The sequence below is a fragment of the Microtus oregoni genome, unplaced genomic scaffold, assembly GCF_018167655.1.
Source record: "Microtus oregoni isolate MIOR12 unplaced genomic scaffold, Mior012 000008F_ref0000371, whole genome shotgun sequence".
NCBI classification, from domain to species: domain Eukaryota; kingdom Metazoa; phylum Chordata; class Mammalia; order Rodentia; family Cricetidae; genus Microtus; species Microtus oregoni.
This window is the reverse complement of record NW_024543067.1, coordinates 22,213,196-22,232,543: the sequence shown is the minus strand read 5'-3', so window position 1 is coordinate 22,232,543 and position 19,348 is coordinate 22,213,196. Positions and strand designations below refer to the sequence as shown.

The following is a 19,348-nucleotide window of genomic DNA, read 5'->3' as shown; positions in this document are numbered from 1 at the left end:
TAATAGGAAGAAGAGAAAAAATATCTACTACAGACATTTAAAAGAAATAGAAATTATTCAAAACTGATGAGAGTAGAAACTTGGGATGGTCGGTGAATAAAACCATTCTCAGATAAGTTTTGGAAATGAAGCTGAGGATTTGCCTGGAGTTTCCAAGGGTCCCAGTGAGGTTAGTTTCCCTCATTAAGTTAAGCTACAATCCTGGCTACCATCTCTTTGGGAATGGGTTATATTACATCTAAAGATAATCAAACACTTATTGCTTAGCCTTGTCTTTGACTTCAATAGTCAGAACCTCTTCCCCAGTCTCAGTAGCAGGAGCCATGCGAATGATGAGCGATTGACAGGCGGGTCCCCTGGGGACAACTCCCTTTTTAATCACCTGGGGCCTTTCCTCAGCTGTAGTAGAACTTCCTCTGCAGTTGGACCTGTCCAGTGCTTTTTCTGCTGGCTCTGTTCCTTCATCTTCATATTCTTTTCCTTTCTGCTCTCTTCCTTTTGAATTTTCACCTTTTTTCTAGAAGAAGCCATGATAAAGAACTAGTGTTGAAACCATAATTGATATGTTAGCGTCACCACCAAATGCCATCTGCGATGAGGTGAATATAGGAATCATGTCAGTCTGCCACACACTGTCATTTCTTACTGTTTCCATGATTGATTGCTTGTGTATTATGTTTATTTCATGAAGATTATATTTTAAATTTTAAGTGTTTATTTTTAATAAAAATATACAATTTGAAATAGAAGGCCTGGCTTCCTTCCCAGTCATGGCAGAACCTCATGAAAAACTCACATCTCTTTTCTTGTTTAATCTTCTTAGTCTCATAAGTATTTGAGCTATTTTTCTTAATTTACGTGTGTGTGTGTGTGTGTGTGTGTGTGTGTGTGTGTGTGTGTGTAGTTCATATGCTACAGCATCCATGTGAAAATTGAGGGCAACTTGAGGGTACTGATTCTTTTTTTAATTTTTTTTAAAGGCTGTAATGTGGTCCATTGAGTCACATTTTCCCCAAAGTCCATCTATATGTGTGTGTGTGTGTGTGTGTGTGTGTGTGTGTGTGTATTCTAATTTTAAGCCATGGCCATTCAATAGGATGCATGGAGTTATTCCAATTTTTTTTATCTATTAAGGTTTCCTTTGATACCTAGTATATGGTCAATTTTTTAGAAGGTTCCATGAGGTTCTGAGAAGAAGATATATTCTTTTATGTTTAGATGGAATGTTCTACAGATGTCTATTAAGCCCATTTGATTTATAACATCCATTGATTCCCTTATTTCTCTGTTGAGACTCTGACAGACCCATCCAGTGGTGAGAGTGGGGTGTTGAAGGCTCCCACTATTAGTGTATGGAGTTTAATATATGATTTAAGCTTCAGTAGTGTTTCTTTTACATATGAGTGTGCCCAGGTATTTGGTTCATAGATCTTCAGAATTGAGATTTCCTCTTGATTGATTTTCCCTTTGACAAATATGAAATACCCTTCTTTGTCTCTTCTGACCAACACAGACATGCAAACATCTCTGACTTGGGCCTACTCCCTCAGCATTCAGCATTCACTCCCTCATACCTGCTCCTGTGGAGGTCGCTGACTCAGACCTGCTCTAGTGGAGTTTCTTGTCTTGGCTCTGCTCTCAGGAGGTCACTTGCTTGGGCCTGTTCCTGTGGATTTCCCTTGCTCAGGCCTCCTCCCACGGAGGTCCCTGCCTCGACCTGGGCTCGCAGAGTTCTCTAGCTTGGGCCTGCTCCCTAGGCAGTCACTCCCTCATACCTGCCCAAGGGTATTGATTCTTTCTTCCACTATGTGGGTACTGGATTGAACTCAGGCTGGTAGACTTGGCTGCAAGTACTTTCTCTCTGGCCCCAAGCTATGGGCTTTTAACTAGTTCTACTTATTCGTATTATCTGTAGAAATCTCACATCTTTAGTGCATGCATTTCTTGTGCAAATTGTTATTTTATGCTGCTGTAAGTGAGGCATTTGGCTTTTTTACCACACTATTAGGTGTATAAGTCAGAGATCCAAGTTTTAGAATCTTAAAATGTGATGCTATTGTAATATTTGTTTTCCCCATTTTCTGGAAGGTTCATGGCTAACCATTTCTAGGTGCAGGAGAGAGTATAAAAACTAACTTCAGAAAATTCAAACACCTGTTCTATTTCTAAATATCTGTTCACACAGATATTACGAGCATCAAAGAAAACAGAAACAACTAAAGGAGAAAAAGGCAGCATGGTTTCACGGTCTTTACAATCCTCGGAGTTACCAGACAGCTCAGTGTAAATCTGCATGTTTACTGACAGCTTGCACCATAGTTCATTGTGACCTAATCCAAACTTGTTGACTGGGTCTGTTAATGACACCGATGGCTTGATAAAATATATAGGACTATTTCTGTTTTTTAATATTTTGTTATATGTTGACTGAATATTTGTGAAAGTATTTGTTAGTTTTTTGTGAAGATGTTGTTAACTGGCATGCTATTGACATGATTTATATAGTCACATTTCTATGTGTATGTATTTGTTACTATATGTTGTGAAATGTCCCCCATAGAGTCATGTGATTAAATATTTGATCATCAAGTGGTGGCAATGTTTGGGATTGTAGAAACTTTTAGGAGGCAGACTGAGTCTTGTTGGAAAAAACCGAGTCTTTGGATGTGGGTCTTGAGATTCTGTAACATGGCTCCACTTTCTGCTTACTCTTTGCTTCCTGTGTAATGGAACCATCTGGTCTCCTGCTCCTGCCACCATGCCTTCCCTCCTGTCCTAGACTGTAGCCCTTGAATGATAAGCCGTATTACCTCTTCCCATGCTTTTCCTACTGTTCTAGACTGTAACCCTTGAACGATAAACCATTACCTCTTCCTCCCTTAAGTTGCTCTTCGTCAGATATTTTGTCATTACAGCTGGAAAATAACAAAAATGCTGTGATTCCTGTTAATTCTTGTGGCCATGCTTTTACTACTGGTGCTTGTTTTATCAAGTTACCCTGAACACTGAAGTCACAAATATAACCATTGCTCCCAGGAGAAATGCAGGGTCAGTTTCCTATGTTTTTGTCAACTGATTAATAAATAACTTTATTGATTGTATGTTTTTCTTTATAAATACATTACTTAATATATCAAACTAACCCATGAATTATGCATTCCTGCACTGAATTCATAGATAATTTCACTATAACTTGTAACTGGAGTAAAGATTGAAATACTATATTTCCTCTCTCAGTGATATCATAGAATTTTATATTTAGGATGTTTGGGCAGTTTTCAAGTACTATTCTTAGTACAACAAAGTCATCAAAAAATTGAATTAAAAATTCAAGACTACAAAATAAAACGAAAAAAAGCCATGGTAACAAATAGATTGCATTGGTCCACTTATTTGCATAAGATTCAAATAAGAAACAGAAGTGAACTTGAGGTAAACCTAGCTGATAGTGCATCAAATTTCCTCTGTTTTTCTTTTAGTATTTTACTGGTCATAAAAAATGACCCAAAAACATGTGTTGATTTGGGAGCTACCAATAAATTATAGTAAGAAGATTCACTCATATAGAACACATGAACAATTGAATTTGAGTGTATTTTGGATATGTATGCTAACTTAAAGTGAACTAGTTCTGATTTCATGTAATGATAAACGGAGATGAAGTTTAAATAATAAATGCCAATATAAAGCACAATTGCTGGCATTAGATTAGCCCAAATTGCCCAGTGTCTGAACTAGATCCTGCCTGGATGTACAGCACGTAGCGTTTCCCCTCTTTAGCTCCTAGCCTCCTATTTTCTGTGCTACCGCCAGTCTTGTTACCTGAGTGGTTTGTGCTCTCTTGCCTTTGAGGAGTCTAGCAAGATCTGCTTTTCCTCTGCTTCCCAAGAGAGCTTTAAATATTTTGGGTGTCTCTTCTTTTGGTGGGAAAAGAAAGGCAGGTCCTGTCCTTGGAGGGGTTACCCGTGTGTTCTTCCCATTCTCTCTTAGAAGAACTCTGGAGACAAGAGAAGAACATTGTTTTCAGTAGCTCTGTGACAGCTTTCAAGAATTCCCCCTGAAAAATGGTAATTTCTCCCACCCACGAATTGTCAGTGGGTACTCACTTTCAGTTGAGGAATATCTCACGAAGAATGTTGTAATTTACTTCATGTAACACAATTATCCTCATCTTAGATTTTATAGGGTAAAAACAACTTTCTCCACTCCCTCCATATAGTATCTCACTCTGTAGTTCAATCTGGCTTGGAACTTGGTTTAGTCCTCCTGTCTCAATTTTCCAAGTTCTGGGATTCTAAATGCACCACCACACCTGCTTCTACTGGGGCTTTATGGGTCATACCTGGCTTTCTTCAGGAGGAGTTTTTTAGAAGATGGATAATGCTGTAGAATTTCTTGAAGAGTCTTTTTGTCCAGAATTAAAAGATTGGCAAACCCGTGGGCCACCACATCTGCAGTTCGACGGTTTCCTCCTCGTTTTGCCAGGAGGCTGTGGGATAGAAAAGCAGGTCTTTGGTAACCAGTTCGCTCACCCTCCATCGATTTTCCTTTTAAATCTCAAACAAAAATTGCAAATTTAATTATTCAATTATACATTTTAAATGTGGTATCACAAGGTAAATTTGTAAGATGTTGGCTTTTCTTCAACATAGTTTGTTCTTCCCAATGGGAAATAGAGAATCTTCGGCAAATACTGTGTACTTACTGCCTTTAGTCCATGGGTCATTTTAATTGTCAACTTGGCACATTCTAGAATCACCTGGAAAAGGGAGTCTAAATGAGACATTGTCTAGTCAGGGTGTATCTTGCTTATGTTAATAGAGGTCAGAAGACTTGCCAATGGTGGCTGGCATCATTCTCTGAGCAGGGGATCCTGGACTGTATAAAGAGTAGAGAAACAGAGCTGAACATTAGCATGCATGCATGTGTTCATTGCTCTCTGTTCTTTATTATAGATTTAACCTGACTAGTTGCTTTCAGTTTCTACTGCCTTAACTTCCCTGCAATGGTGGACTGTTATGTAGAGTTGTGAACCAAACACACCCTTTCTTTCTTAAGTGCTATTGTCAAGGTATATATCACAGTAACAAGAAACAAAATGAAGAAAGCATTTTATTTTAAGCCCTCTGGACACTTAAGACACCACTTATTTTAGAAAAAGCATTATTCACCTCAGATATCAGAAAAGCTCTCTTCTCAAGAAAATTGCGGAAGATGGCTGTTGTGGTAGTTTGAATGTGATTGGCTCCATAATCTCAGAGTGAGTGGCACTATTAGGAGGTGTGACTTGGTTGGAGTGGCTATGACCTTGTTTTTAAGAAGTGTGTCACTGTGGGATCAGGTTTGAGGTTTCCTGTGCTCAGTTGACTTCCTGTTGTTTGCAAGATGTAGGACTCCCAGCCACTACTATAGCTCCAAGTATGCCTACATGCTGCCATGCTTCCTGATCATAATGGACTGAACCTCTGAAAGTGTAAGTGAGCCACTCACCCCAATTAAATGTTTTACTTTATAAGAGTTGTTGTGGTCATGGTGTCTCTTCACAGCAATAGAAACCCTAACTAAGACAACTGTATCATATACTTTTCATACTGAGAACTGTACTTTTAAAATAAATTTAAAATAAATACCAGTGAATTACAACCATTCATGCTCTGTATTCATCTGATCTCCTATTTGTGGGAAAACACTTTGTTAGAGCTTTATCCCTGCTGAAGAAGCTGTATTTTCTTTAGTGCACCCCTTATAGTTTTTTTGTTTCATCTAAGGGATGGAAAGCAAAACAAGTCCTGTAAGATGGTGACTTAATCCTATGCTTTTAGATTATTTCCTTTCCTTTATACCTTATGTACTACATAGGACTCCTATGTAGTACTGATGACTTGCAATGGAAACAGATAACTCCTCTGAAGTGTGGGCATTAATGGCGAAAAAGAGAGAGCACAAGAAAGAATGTGAAACTCTTGTCACTCACAGCTCTGATAAACATTTACCACAGCTCCTAGTCAGAGTAGCATAAAACTTGATGCTAAATGTTCATTTACTTCAGTTCCTATTACCTCATTCCTAGCTTTCAATAGAGACAATTACAAATTACATAACAAAACATAAAAAAAGGAGATGACACATGTTTTAGAATTCATAGACAGAATTTTAAAAACTCTGGTTAATATGGTAAGGAATATAATGAAAAGAGAATCACTGAAGAATAATTAACAAAAACAGGTGAAAATTCTAAGAATCTAAAAGAAATACAAGAAATCAAAAATGCTATAACTGATATGAAAAATGTTTCTGATGGACTTGGAAACAAGTTGGCCTGAGAAAGAATCAATGAACCTGAAGATAATAGACACTCTCCATACTGATACGCAGAGGAGCAAGCAGAACTGAACTAGGAACACAAAGAACTAGGGATCATTTTGAAATATGGGACATACACATAACCAGAATACCAGAAGGACACAGAAGAAAAACAGTAAGCACATTCCAAGCATAATAATCAACAGTTTTCCAAAATTAATGACAAATACCAACCACAGAAGTAGAGAGATTGGATAACTCCAGAGTAGATAAATAATTAGTGCATCTCTATGCTGGCATTGGAGATGTTTTCGTCTATAGTAGGTGACTATTAATACGGAGACTCACAACTGGCCAATGTGCAGAGAATAACATACTATAGAGTGCACAGCTGTAAATGTATATAACTTATCCCAAAATTTAGGGATCATCATGGCATCAAGAGGGGGCAGAAGGATTCTAACAGATGGATGTAGTGGACATTTTTAGTGAAACCGTATTTGCAGACATGACAATGACAAATGCACACATGAACCCACAGTGGTCATGATTGTATGAATAAGTCAGCAAAAAAAAAAAAATCCTAACATGAATGGTGGGAAGGCTCATGAAGTTCCACTCCTAATTGAAGACCTACAGGCCGCTGACGGCTAGTGGTGGAGGGAGAGTCTTCAGGAGGCTAATCAGTCTCCAGCAGGTGGTCCCATACCCATGCCCATTAAGTGGATTCAGTTGACTTAAAATAGAGCACATGAAGTTGAGAGGGAGAAATGGAAAGGGGTTTAGGAAAAGGGTCAGAATCAGGGTTGACTTGATCAAAACAAGTAATGTGCATGTATGAAATTCTTAAGCACTAAAAAAAGGAAAAGGAAAGATAACTATAACAAATAAATAAAAAACCCTCAACTACCCTTAAAGCATATTATATTCAAACTACAGGAAACCAAAGACAAACACAAAGAATAATTTTGAAAGAATGCTAAAGGGGGAAATACATAAGCTACACATAGACCTGAACCACAGCATATCTTTTTCTATAAACCAGCCTCATCTCTAGACAGTGGAGTGCAATATTCAATGTGGAAAAAAGTCATGACCTATAACTCTATTTAGTGAAAGCACTCTTCAGAAATGAAGGAGAAACAAAGCTTACTCAAATGAAAAAAATTGAGGGAATCCCTTCCTAGGAGACCTGCCCTGAAGAATATGTTCAAAGAATTGTCAAGAGAAAAAAATAGACCAGAAACTCAGGCTTACATAGCAAAGGAAAGAACACTGGGAGAGGAGTAAATGAAGGGAAATAAAATTTATTTCTCTTGTACTTATCTAAGAGATGATTAAGTGGCAACAGCAGTGTGTGCATGTGTGCATGTCTGTGTGTGTGTGTGTGTGTGTGTGTGTGTGTCTGTGTGTGTGTTTGTATGTTTGTGTGTGCGGCGGTAATAACAGAATATGGGCAGATGAATGATAGTGTCCTGGGGTGAGGAGGGAGGAACTGTGATAAGGGACACTCTACACATGAAGTATTACCTGAAGGCAGACCTAGACCTAGCTTAAAATATACATGAAAACTTTAGGGAAAGATTACTGTTTTCAAAGTTTGTTTGTACTTTCATTTTGAGGTTGGGCATCACTGGGTAGCTGTGGCTGACTTCAAAACTGAGATACTCCTGCAGTACCTCCTGAGTAGGGTTATAGGTATATGCCACTGTACCTTGCTAATAATAATTATTATGTTGAGAAAGGAGAGAGAAATGAATCATGAAAAAATGTTCAACTGAAGTCGGGTTGGGTTGGCTACTGTGGTACATCCTATAATCTAAACACTTGGAAGACTGATGTAGGAGGATCAAGGATTCTAGAACAGCCTGGACTGTATAACAATTCACTATCAAAACAAAACAAAATAAATCTAAACAAAAGCAAAACAAGAAACAAACACCAGAGCAGAAATAAAAAGGTGAGGAAGAGAACCTAATGCAAAGTTGGGCACTTCATCTAACATTGAGGATAGGGGCTGGGGAAGGGAAGCTGAGGCTCTCTAAACCGCTGAAGAATGAAATTACTCCTCCAAGACAGAATGCGTGTATTTAGAATCCTTCAGTGTGACCGATTGTTTACTTTAGTCAACAACTGCTTTTAAAGAGAGGACAAAAGAAAGAAATTTTACTGCATCTATATAAATATCTATGCAGCATTCTATGCATGCATGAGTGTATGTGTGATCTATACCTAGCTAGCTAGCTATCACCCATCACAGTATCTGTGAAAATCATCTTTTTAATAACTCATCTACCCTAACTTCTATCTGCCTTTCTATTTTTCTATTAAGTGGGAGAATATTGGTAGGATAAGGTAGTTTCATTCACACTCCTGTGGTTTTTAATACAGAGTAATCAAGTAGTTAGACAGGACAAGATGTCATTGGGAAGTTTAATCTGAACCCCAGAGAACCTCAGCGAGCATGCCAAACTATGTGTGAACGGAAATACCATATTTAAATGTCAGGCTATTTTGAGATTTCTCAAGCTTTAATTAAACTTGCATACAGGTTGCATGTTTGGAGTGCCTGATGAGTTTCTGAACGGAAGAAATAATAGTCTGTCTGCCAGATGGATTTTGCCCAAACTCTCTCAGCAATGTTTTAAATAGCATCTTTTTTCCCCTTTTATCCACAAAGTGCTTCCCCAGCATTCCACTGGTGAAAAGTTTTACTCATTAAACTGCTTAGTAAGAAGGCCCCTCCCTCAATGTCCACAGCTTCAAGTAGAGTTTCCCAAAGGCCCTGTGCCAGAGGACAAATAGCCAATGGTACAATTAAATGTGTCCAGGTTAAAAAGAAGCTTGTACTGGGCAATAGTCGAGGAAATGAAGGGATCTCTTCTGGTCCTGGACCCATTTGTTCCTGTGACCTTAGAGAGCTTAAGGGATTTTTTTTTTTATTTTTCTGTTCATTCATGTGAAAAGGCTGCAGGATTAGGAACCAAATCATCACCTTATATATCCATTTATGAACCCATTACTAATCACTTTTGCTGAAAACAGAAGCCTCTTTCTCTGCCACAGGAAGCTGATTATTCTTAAAAGACTGTCTTTTCGTGTTCTCGTGGTATTCAGATATGAAAGGGTTCAACTGGGCAAGACCTCTTTCTGAATTCTTTACCCTAGTTTGTGGTATGCAATTAGACATTCAGAGCTGGATGCAGGAACCCAAGTAGTTCTGTGGACATATTAGAGAGACTGTGTTTAGAGGAACTGTGTAAAAGTCATCTACTAATGGGGACACACCCACACAGACACAGACCGTACACAGACACATACACAGAGACAGCAGACAGACGGATAGACACACACCTGTTGCTTGAAAGCATTTCCCAACATTCATGGATTATAAAATCAATCCTAAATTGATATATTAATACTATTTGGAAGTGGATCCTTTGGGTGACAATTAGGTCATGTTGGCAGGGACTTCATTAAAATAAGGAGCTCCAGCAGGGTGTGGTGCTGCAAACCTTTAATCCCAGCACTAGATTAGGTAGACAGAACACTGAGTTCCAGAGCAGCCTGGTCTACACAGTGAGTTCGAGGTTAGGCAAGGCTATATAGTGAGAGCCTGTCTCAAAAAAAGAAAAAGGAAGTTGCTTTCTAAAATGAGTCAGCATGCTTGCTCCCTCAAACATGATGTAATGGAGCAGCCATCTCCAGAGTCAAGAAAAAGGTCTCAGCTGATGCCACTACTTAGACGTCACTGCTTGGGAAGAACTTCAGAGAACTGAGAGAGAATTTCTATTTCTTGGAAGTTATCTAGGTTTGAGTATTTCATTACAATAACAGAAAACAGACTAAGACAAACCTTTACATATGTATATATCACATATACTAGCATCTCAAACTATGGGCTATGAACCTGAATATGGTCACATGACTGAATTGAGTGGCTGTGAAAATTTGGCAACAGGAAAATACTTCTGATCATACAACAATTAATTCAAAATCAAACACACAATGGATCAATCATGTGATTTCAATGGTTGTGCCATACAATACTGACAAGTGCTTGCCAGAAACATCTCTGCCAGAGTCAAGACAACTGTGTATTATGAATTAGCATGCTTTCCTATTCATATGAAGTTTTATATATCTATCAAAACATAAGAATTTAAGAATAGAAAAAAAGACCTAAATATTTTTCTACCATCATTACTCAGTATCTAAAAATCAAATTAATACTGTCTTTGAGTTGCATGGGAATCTTTAATTTATAAATTTCTATTGAAGTTGCATAACAATTTTTAAGTAAATTTTGAGATGGAATTAGGCAGAATTTTCAAGAATTCCTGGAATATCCATAAACATGGTTCTACCATTTTGTATTATATAAGGTTGTGAATTTATACTCTCAGCATTAATGAATATGAAATTACAATATCCATCAACTTTGGAAACAGTGTATATGCCCCCTGTCCTTTGGTTTCAAATATTCAACCAGGATTTAATGTTGTAGAAGTAAACAAGAATATTTAGCTCATAAATATGAAAATTTGCCTTTACCTTAATAAATGGTAAACATAGCAAAAATTGCTTGTTTTAACACAAGTAATATTTCATTATATTAAGCGTGAGGCAAACAAGGTCCAGGGAGACTTAATTCTTAAACAAAAGTCATATCCATAGAAATACACCACATTATTTGAATATGGTTTACCATATTTTGTTTTTTGAAAGGCATTCTTACAGAAAAGTACAACTGGAGATAATAAAAAAGATGACAAAATACTATATTAATTATAAAGACATTAAATTACATCCAACCAATGTTTTTATTTTTATAATTCTTCTCTGTGAATGGTAGTGCATACCTGTAATCTTAGCATGTATAAGGCAGTGGCAGATGGATCTCTATGAGTTTGAGGTCAACCAGGTTAACAAATAGAATCCCATGCCAACCAGGGCTACATAGTGAGACCTGGTTGTTGTGGGATAGTAACTGAAGACGTGTTACATTTGTTTATGCTGTGGAACAGTTGATTAATAATGCAAAGATGTTTTGCATTCTTTTATGTTGTATTTGTTTAACTCTGTGTTACTTTGCCTGTCTAAAACACCCGATGACTTAATAAAGAACTGGATGGACAATAGCTAGGCAGGAGAAAGGATAGGTGGGGATGACAGGCAGAGAGAATAAATAGAAGGGGAAATCTGGGGAGAGAAAACTGGGGAACAAAAGCTAGAGGAAAGGAGGAGGTCAGGAACCAGTCACCCAAATACACAAAAAGCCACAGAGTAAAAAGTAAAGAAAGGTATATAGAATAGAGAAAGATAAAAGCCCAGAGATAAGTGGTAGATGGAATAATTTAAGAAAAGCTGGCTAGAAACAAGTCAAGCTAAGGTCGGACATTTATAAGCAAAAACAAGTCTCTCCGTGTATTTATTTGGGAGCTGGGTGGCAGGCTCTTGCAAAGAGAAAAGAGTAAAAACAAAACAAAACAAACAAACAAAATACAACCTATATTCGTAAATAGATATTTTTTATGATTATCATTAAATATTTGATTTTCACGCTTATTTAGTATACCTACATATCCTTGGTAATGTAAAAAAAAAGACACAGGCTAAGAGTCATGAGTGAAAGAAGTTTAAGAAGCCTTGGCATGTATATTATGCATATGTAAGTGTGTACAAGTATTATTTTTTTTTCAGAAAAAGCTGTAATATACAGGTAGTCCCTAATCATTTACTGATTTCGACTTTGCATCAGTGTGGTCACACATGAAGTCACAAAGTACAATGTTGTTGGGGTCCTCTGAATTGGTGCAGTGCACTGTACAGCTCTCTCTAGCAGAATCACTATATTTAGAAACACAGGGGACAATAGACTATAAAAGAGTAGGTGCTGAATGTAGAAACATGAGAAAAGCAATGGGAGCATAAGTGACAGCAAACTTACGGGCCAAACGTGGATGAATTGTAGGACAAACTACATGCCGTATCTACTAGACCTTGGCAGCCTGTGCAGTGTCTGTGCAAACTAGAGAAATGTAGTATTTCTGGAAACATGTAGTATTGTTGTCACAAATATTAGGTAGAAGAATGCCTTTTTTAAAACAAAGTAAAATCACAGAGGTATAACTTTAGTACTTCCCAGGGCAGAGAACATAGTTGGAACAGTCATAAGTGTCTGCTCTGGTACTTCCAGTTGGAGGGGGTGATGAAGATATAAATGCACCAATAAACATCTTGCTACAAAGAAAAATGGTTCAAAATGTGAATAAAGTTTGACAAGAAAATATAGGTAGGAGACCTAGAAGGTTCCTACAGTGGGGAATGCAGGAAGACCCCATACAAGCTGAGATGTAAAGAAGGAGGGTGGTGGAGGAGGTAGGTGGGAAAAGTATGCAGGCAGAAGTAAGGGCCTCTGCAAAACAGCCTGTCCCTGTAGCTGGACCAAGTGCACAGTCAAGGAAGTGGAAGAGATTAGCAGGATGTTTGGATTTAGCATGTAACCAGAAGTAGACAGGCAGACAAGGCTAGATGCTATAGGACTTTGTAAGCCAGAATAAGACCTCTGTACATATTCTTAAGAATAGCACGTGCATTTGGGCGTGATCAGATCAGTGTTTCCCATAGTCATTCATCTGGAGATTAGAAGCTGGCTTCTGGGGAATGTGGTAGCAGATGTCTGGTCAGATGTAGAGGTGACTCGGACTAACATTTCTAATCCACACTGAAACATATGAACCCGTCAAGACTGGACCTGACAGATGCTGCCCCAATATGTAGCTATGACATCCTTCACTCTTAGAGGGCCTGCAAACCAGCTCCCAATTAAATCACACATGGAGTATTATTCTTTCTTATAAATGCCCAGTCTTAGCTTGGCTTATTTCTAGCTAGCTTTTCTTAAATTATCCCATCTGCCATTTGCCTCTGGGCTTTTATCTTTCTTACTTATGTATAACTTATTTTCACTCTTACTCCATGGCTGACTGTGTGGCTGGGTGATTGGCTCCTCCTCTCACTCCTAGATCTCCCATGCTCCTTTCTCCTTTTCCTCCCAGATTTCTCCTATTTATTCCCTCTGCTTGCCATCCCTGCCTATCCTTTCTCCTGTCTTGCTATTGGCCGTTCAGCTCTTTATTAGACCATCAGGTGTTTTAGACAGGCAAAGTAGCACAGCTTCACAGAGTTAAACAAATGCAACATAAAAGAATGCAATGCATTTTGCATCATTAAATGTTCCATGGCATTAACAAATGCAACACATCATAAAATAATATTCCACAGCAGGGCATAAACCTCTCTCTGTTTCCTTCCCTTACTGTACCATATATTTGCTTACTATAATGGTGCCCAACTGCCCAGGACCATGGGATGTGGCTTCTCTGTCCACTCAGAGCAAACTTCTCTGAGCTGGCATGTCTTGAAGAATTTTCTGAACTGAAATTCCCTTCTTTCACATGACTCTAGCTTGTATCAAGTGGGCATAAAACTGGCCAGGACAGAGACTCCTTTAGGTAATGTAGGATGATCTCATTTTTTAAATTAAAATTTTGACAGAGTCTTTCTATTAACTATAAATCAGTAGTAATTGTTGTAGTATAATGAATGAAATGCCATGGAAACAAACAGCAAGGAGTTATGGGCTATTTGGGGTGTTGATTAGATTCATGTGAATCAGTTCTTGAAGTGTAAGTGGGAATCTTCCAGGGGATGCTATTGTAACATGAGAGATGCCCATCTGCTCATCATTACTCCCAACCCAAACATTTAAGCCCTTGCGATGGAAGCTTTCATTTACTGAGGCTCTTGAGGGAAGCAGTAGTTTTTTACTTCTGGGTCTTTCTAGGGAGCCTTCTGGAATCATGAGAGCAATACAAAGCTATAAATTCAAACATTTCAAGAAAAGTGAGATATTAAGAGATACAGATGGCAGACGGGTTGAATACAGACACTTAAAAGAAATCCCACACTAGCTCAGAATTGAGTATAATAGAGGGTTATTTATTTAGGGGTAGACTCACAGATTACAGTCCTCTGCATGTAACTTAAAAGCTACTGGCTATAGGAATTCCTACAGCTACGGGTTGTGGGTTGTGGTTAAATCCATGTGGTAAATAAGACTTGACACTGCACACACTTGTGAGGGTAAGAATAGAGTCAGAACAGGCAGCCTGTACCCTTGTTTTTTGTTTGTTTTTAGCATGGGAATGTGGTTTGGGTTTTCTCTATGACGGGCTATAAATTTATATTTTAGCAGTGCACTTTTGCATTAATATATAATGGCCTTGAAATCTCTGAACCCCTTTCTTTCTTAGCTTTTCCTAAGAAAAAAGTCTGTAAAAAAAAAAAAAAAAACTATGTGACAGTGCTAGATTTAGCTCATTTTAACAAAGGTCACAGCATTTCTGAGTAGTAAACATTAACAAGATCTTTCCAGTGTCTGGATGCTTGGCAGACGTGCCTCCATCTGGAATACATGACTGGAGTCTAGACAGGGGGACAGACGTGGGCCTGTATAGCACATGAGCATCTGGGAAAGGCAGACAGATCCTTTATTTTTCTTCAGCCACAAAGTGAATTGAGGCAAAGACTTCCTCTTTTCTTGAATCTAGGAGACTCCTGCAGGTTTGGAAGGGGCTTGCCTTACTGTTTCAATTTGGCTTTTGAAACTCAAATGACTAAGAGGGACTTGCAATGCCACAGTCAGGAACACAGGCTTATTTTCGTGCTAAACCAGCAACACCTGGATTCTATTCCTAGGCTATTTCCTCCTGTGACGATAATATCAGCAATTAATGTACTTGCACTTTAAGCTTTACTTTTCAGGGAACACAGCCCTTGGGAAGGCCAGCTAATTAATTTCTGTAATGTTTCAGATTAGTTTATTGTATATTTTATGACCTTGAAGATAACTGATTATTAAATCACAGAAATATTAATTACTCTTGAAAGCACTTCCTGTAAGGGAGTGATGGAAACCGGCCTTACAAGCCTTAGACAGTCTAATAAGTTTTTCTCCCTCTACTCCAGTGCAGGTCAACAATGTGCTCATCTATTTGTTAAGAAAGAGGAAAACATTCAGAAACAAGGTAATATTACTAACAGAAAAGTAATATGCTTCAATGTTCTAAGGAAAACGTATGTTTATATGAAGTTACCTGAAATTGTCTGTAGTTGGACGGATCAAATGCCTTCTGGTATATGATGACATCATTTGGACACTTACCCATGAGGACTTGGGTTAGAGTGTTACCTTTGTCACTCATGGCTGCTCTTACTCTGGTCAAGATACTTGGTAATTAGGCCAGGCGATGGTGGCGCATGCCTTTAATCCCAGCACTTGGGAGGCAGAGGCAGGCGGATCTCTGGAGTTTGAGGCCAGCCTGGTCTACACAAGCTAGTTCCGGGATGGGCACCAAAGCTACAGAGAAACCCTGTCTCGAAAAACCAAAAAAAAAAAAAAAAAAAAAAAAAGATACTTGGTAATTTGAAGTAACAATTTTCTCATGTAAAATAATTAATAGCTATTGTTAGTGTGTTACTTTTTGCCTTAAGCATCAGCTTTGCAGCTCAGGACACTGCCATCTTTTACTGGAATCTCTGCTGCTCATGTGCAATTGTTTTTTCCCATTGCGTTCTCACCTGTCTCTGTCTCTGTTCCACAAATCTATTGGAATTGTCTTTTAAAATCATACCAGTTGTGCAATTCTTTTGCCTAAAACTCTTTATTAACATCCATTCATGTTGAGACTACTACACTTACATCCACACCACACTGAATATCTTTGATCTTGTCTAATATTGGAAATTAGGTGTGCTCAAGCCTGGTTAGAACTCGGATATGAGAATAAAACATAAATTTCTTACCATGGTCTAAAAGTCTTTCAGTAGCCCAGCCTTTGTTCAACTTATGGTCTCATCTTGCCAAGATGTCTTTCCTTGTTCACCATTTACTTACTATGATGATTTACCTGTCCATAGGCCGAATGAATTTGTTCTATGTTTAGGCTTTTGCCTATTTATAAGTGGTTCCATATTTATTTACTGCATTAAAGTTTAGGGCAAATATTTTACATTGAGTGTTCATCCTCAACTACTCGATTTACAGTAGCCTCTCTTTTCAGTTTCTTACACTCTGGTACAATAATACCACATTATAGTGTGAATTTGCCATATATATATATATATATATATATATATATATATATATAATGTAGTGTTAATTATGTAGCTTTTTGTCAGTTTCTTCTCACCTTAATGAAGGGCAGCAATTTGTGTATTCTTCTTAGCGTGTACTCCCTGAGTTTTGAGTGATACTTCACAATCTAGCATGTGCTAACCACTTAGTGAATAAATTTTCGGATGAATAATGAATAAATTTAAATTCAATAATGCATGGACGTGTTAGCTCACATTGTGTCTAAATTTGCTGTTTATATTCTTGCTCTTGGGACCTTCCGTATTCATTCTGTTCTATTCTATGCTTATATTCTCCTGGCCATTAAGAAATAATGATAACAATAGCTAGTACTTATTGAGTAAAAATTAAATGAGAGACTCAAAATATTTTACAAGTTTTCTAACCTCTATGATATACATTATTGTGATTCTAATTATTAAGATGAAGGAACTGAAGAAGAGTAGGGTCAAATAAGAAACAAAGTCAGGACCGGGAGGACAAAGGGGTGGCCGGTAGCTCCTTTGTTCCCATAGCCTGCCCGCAGTGAGCGTGGTGGGCCCTTTGTTCGCGAGCTAACCAAGCAGTGCGGAGTTTCGATCTGGGCACCGAGTGAAACATCATTGTGGTGAGTGAGGGCTGCAGCAGCTGGGAACATAACTCAGCCCGCCCACACTTCCTGGCCATCCTACCGGGGCTATACTGCCCAAACCGCCTCTCTCTTCCTATCCCATTCAGCTTACATCCAGATCCCCACACCCCCTGTCTCCCTCCCTACCTCCCTCCTTTGGGGCATAGCGCCTCCCTGCCCAGCCTGCTAGGACGCTGGGACGAATCCGAACCGGGAGGACAAAGGGGTGGCCGGTAGCTCCTTTGTTCCCATAGCCTGCCTGCAGCGAGCAGGGTGGGCCCTTTGTTTGCGAGCTAACCAAGCAACGCGGAGTTTCGATCTGGGCACCGAGTGAAACATCATTGTGGAGAAACATCTCTGGGGAGTGACATCACTGGGAAGGTACATCAGTGGGCAAGAAGACCTGATCCTGTAAAAGAAGATCCAAAGGGGAGTATTGGGAGGAAGAGATGGGCAGACACCAATGCAGGAATTCTCCCAACAATCTGAAAAACAACACGAAACCACCAGAAGCCAGTGACCCCACAACAGGAGGACATGAACACCTTAATCAAGAAGAAGTAGAAAAAACTGACTTCATGAAAGTGATTGACACCCTTAAACAGCATATAAAAAATGCCCTTATAGAAATGGATGAGAAGTATAATAGAAAGTTCGAGGAATTGAGTAAATCAGTGAATGATACCCTAGGAAACCAAGGAAAAACAATCAAGCAGATAAAGGAAACAGTTGATGACTTGAAAACTGAAATGGAGGCAAAGAAGAAAACACAAACAGAGGGCCGGCTGGACATGGAAAATCTAGGTAAACGAATAGAGACTACAGAATCAAGTATAACCAGCAGAATACTAGAGATAGAAGAAAGAATCTCAGATTCTGAGGATAACATAGAGAAAATAAACACTCTGATCAAAGAAAACAGCAAGTCCAACAAACTCTCATCACAAAACATTCAGGAAATATGGGACACAATAAAAAGACCAAACCTAAGAATAATTGGAGTAGAAGAAGGAGAAGAAGTGCAGCTCAACGGTACAGAAAATATACTTAATAAAATTATAGAAGAAAACTTTCCCAACCTGAAGACAGATGTACCTATGAAGGTTCAAGAAGCATACAGAACACCAAATAGGCTAGATCAAAAGAAAACATCCCCTCGCCATATAATAATCAAAACACAAAATATACAGAATAAAGACAGAATATTAAGAGCCACAAAGGAAAAAGGCCAAGTTACTTATAAAGGTAAACCTATCAGACTTACACCTGACTTCTCTATGGAAACCATGAAAGCCAGAAGGTCCTGGATAGATGTTCTCCAAAAACTAAGAGACCACGGATGCAAGCCCAGACTACTATATCCAGCCAAACTTTCATTCACTATAAATGGAGAAAACAAAATTTTCCAGGATAAAAACAAATTTAAACAATACGTAGCCACAAATCCAGCCTTACAGAAAATAATAGAAGGAAAATCACTAACCAAGGAGTCCAACAATGACCACAATAACTCAGACATCTAGAGACTCTTCACCAGCGCAAATCAAAGAAGGAAAACACACAAACCCTACTACTAAAAAAGTGATCGGAGTTAACAACCACTGGTCATTAATATCACTTAATATCAATGGGCTCAACTCACCTATAAAAAGGCACAGGCTAAGAGATTGGATAAGAAAACAGGATCCAACATTCTGCTGTCTACAAGAAACACACCTCAACCACAAAGACAGGCACCTACTCAGAGTAAAGGGCTGGGAAAAGGCTTATCAAGCAAATGGACCTAAGAAACAAGCAGGTGTGGCCATACTAATTTCTAACAAAGTTGACTTCAAACTTAAATCAATCAGAAGAGATGGAGAGGGACATTTTATACTCATAACAGGAACAATTCATCAGGAAGAAGTCTCAATCCTGAATATCTATGCCCCTAATATAAAAGCACCCACGTACGTAAAAGAAACATTACTAAAACTCAAGGCAGCCATCAAACCACACACACTAATAGTAGGAGACTTCAACACTCCTCTCTCACCAATGGACAGGTCAATCAGACAGAAACCTAACAGAGAAATTAGAGAATTAATGGAGGTAATGAAGCAAATGGACTTAACAGACATCTATAGATTATTCCACCCGAAGAGGAAAGAATATACCTTCTTCTCTGCAGCTCATGGAACCTTCTCGAAAATTGACCACATACTTGGTAACAAAGCTAACTTACACAGTTACAA

General features: G+C 38.5%; 1 protein-coding gene across 1 annotated transcript in view; it reads right to left on the bottom strand.

Moving 5' to 3' along the window:
* Positions 1-256: 256 nt before the first annotated feature.
* The window catches only part of Cngb3 (cyclic nucleotide gated channel subunit beta 3), a 149,507-nt gene continuing 130,415 nt past the window's right edge, over positions 257-19,348 (bottom strand). Inside the window, exons 16-18 of the mRNA XM_041657795.1 lie at positions 4,343-4,489; positions 3,823-3,997; positions 257-517 (exon numbers count right to left, since the gene is read on the bottom strand). Coding sequence (XP_041513729.1) covers positions 257-517; positions 3,823-3,997; positions 4,343-4,489 — 583 coding nt within the window. The remainder of the gene's footprint in view (positions 518-3,822; positions 3,998-4,342; positions 4,490-19,348) is intronic.